General features: G+C 38.6%; 1 protein-coding gene across 1 annotated transcript in view; it reads left to right on the forward strand.

Moving 5' to 3' along the window:
• The window catches only part of tspan8 (tetraspanin 8), a 16,984-nt gene that overhangs the window by 10,635 nt on the left and 3,701 nt on the right, over positions 1-2,648 (forward strand). Inside the window, exons 3-6 of the mRNA XM_015383919.1 lie at positions 571-668; positions 745-819; positions 1,009-1,110; positions 2,586-2,644. Coding sequence (XP_015239405.1) covers positions 571-668; positions 745-819; positions 1,009-1,110; positions 2,586-2,644 — 334 coding nt within the window. The remainder of the gene's footprint in view (positions 1-570; positions 669-744; positions 820-1,008; positions 1,111-2,585; positions 2,645-2,648) is intronic.

Consider the following 2,648-nt stretch of genomic DNA (forward strand, 5'->3'; position numbering starts at 1 on the left):
TTTTCTTTTAAAGTAAGAAGTTAGAACAGCTTCTCTTAGTTTATCGCTTTTTAACATCTATTTTTCTCTTTAACATTTAAGCAGGGAACTCTAACATGCATCTCATTTAACAAAATATTGTGTAATATTTGAACCTTAAACAGCCAGAGGGGGTTATTGGGGTTGGGGGGGTGATTTTCTGTTTGCATACAGGCGATAATTTATCTGCATATAAAACCACTAAATCTGACCAGAAATGATCCGTTTCCTTTCAGCTGACTCAAATTATAGCTGTGGATTTAAAATCCAATCCGTTAACCGGGTTTAGTTACCGAGCGTTTGGTAGGAGGTCGATTTTTAGATTAGAAAGAAACACTTTAAGATGTTAATTTGAAAAATGAAATACTTCTGTAAACAAGTTTTGCGTAGTTGTTTAATCGGATATTCTCAAAGATGCTTTTCCTTCAAGAATGTGTTTTTATATTAGAAAAATTCAGTGTTTTCTTTTGTATTTTTAAAGTTCAATGACTGCAGAAAATTCTTTTCTTTAGCTCCGCCCTGAACGTGATTCTCTATATTGTTCGTTCATAGGGATGTACCTCCTGATAGCTGCAGGAGCTCTGATGATGGTTGTGGGATTCCTGGGATGCTGTGGAGCCATTAAAGAGTCTCCATGCATGCTGGGACTGGTGAGCCAAGGAGGAACCGTCCATATGAGGCACTTTGATCGAACGCAAAATGACTTTTTGTTGTTTCTTGGTTTAGTTCTTCCTCTTCCTGCTCCTCATCTTCGCTGCTGAAGCGGCTGCAGGTATCTGGGCATTCAACAACAAGGAGAAGGTATGACTGGAGTCATTCTGTGATTTTATGCAACGTTCAGTCGATCATCATTAACTCAGTAAAATCAATAAAGCAAACTGGTGTAAAAATCAGTTCCGGCTTTTGAACTGAACCAACTTTTGATTGCATTCATATAAACTGGAACATTTGTTATTCTGTTAATTTTTCCTTTTCTTCCCGTCTCTGCAGCTGACTGCAGATGTTAAGGAGTTTTATAGGGAGACCTATAAAAAATACCAGAACTCCAAACAGGATGCACTGAGGGAGACCCTCCGTCTCGTCCACTATGCGGTGAGAGCCCCACTCCTCCACTCAGCGATTAATCACATAAAGAACTTTCAGCTTACAGTCATGACCAAAAGTATTGAGAATGACAGAAATATTCTATTTTCACCTGATCTGCTGCCCTCTGGTGTTCATGTCAGATGATGTCATCGCATACAGAAATACAGTTCCAATTATATTGAGCAACAAAAGCTTTTAATGACAGTTAGAATGAGTTAATGCAGCAAGTCAGTATTTGCAGTGTTGACCCCTCTTCTTCAGGACCTCTGCAATTCTCCCTGGCATGCTCTCAATCATGGGCGGTTCTAGACAGGGGCCAACGGGGGCCAGTGCCCCTGTAGATCATGTCCTGGCCCCTGTACTGAAGACATAACACTCAAAGAAATTCTAATGATGATCTGTGCTTGAACAGACATGGTTACTGATAGGTTCTTTGGATCTATTTAATTTTTTCCTTTACAAATTCTGTTTTACTAACTATTTAAAAACAATAAGGTGACGGCTTCAGTGGTATTTAGATATAATCCCAGTTTTCATCTGCTAAATGTTCTTTCAAAACAAAGAAAACACAAATTTTTCCAGCTGATTTTTATCAGTTTTTCTTGAGTTCTACTTCAGATTTTATAGAAAACTGTAATTTTAATTTCAAGTAAAAAATATGTAAAATTCCTAAATTATAAATGTATGTTGACCTAATAAGACATAGAATTTTAAACCTAGTTGAATAGAAATTTCACTTCATGCAGCTATCTTAATATATTTCAATCCCTTTTCTTTTTTTTCATGATTTCTGGGGCCCCATGGAAACACCCGGGCCCCCTCCTGGCCCCGTGGTATATTTTTATCTAGAACCGCCACTGCTCTCAATCACCTTCTGGACCAGATCCTGACTGATAGCAGTCCATTCTTGCACAATCAATGCTTGCATTTTGTCAGAATTCTTAGGTTTTCATTTGTCCGCCCATCTCTTGATGATTGACTACAAGTTTTCATAGATTGCTGACTGAGGTGCAATCTTTCTAGCTGCCATTCTCTTTCCTGTTCGGCCATTTTTGTGCAGTGCAACAATGACTGCACGTTTTCTTTAGAGATAACCATGGTTCACAGAAGAGAAACAATGAGCACCAGCCTCTTTTTAAAGTGTCATTCTGACTGAATCCTGACAGATTGATCTGCAGCCCTGTCCTCATCACCACCCACACCGGTGTTAATGGAGCAATCACTGAAACCATGTTAGATGGTCCTTTTAAGGCAGGGCTGCAATGACTTTAAATGTGTTTTGGGAGATAAAGTTCATTTTCTAGGCAAATATTGACTTTGCAATTAATTTCTGTTACGCTGATCACTCTTTATAACATTCTGGAGTTTATGCAAATTGCTGTTATAAAAACTGAAGCAGAAGACTTTGTAAATATTATCATTGGAATCACTCTGAAAACGTTTGGCCCTGATCGTAGACTTTAATGGTTTCTCTTTCACAGCTGGAGTGCTGCGGTCCTACAGGAACAGCGCTTGATTTAGTCAAAGACATCTGTCCTAAGCAG

Source organism: Cyprinodon variegatus, unplaced genomic scaffold (genome assembly GCF_000732505.1).
Source record: "Cyprinodon variegatus isolate N-32 unplaced genomic scaffold, C_variegatus-1.0 Scaffold298, whole genome shotgun sequence".
NCBI classification, from domain to species: Eukaryota; Metazoa; Chordata; class Actinopteri; order Cyprinodontiformes; family Cyprinodontidae; genus Cyprinodon; species Cyprinodon variegatus.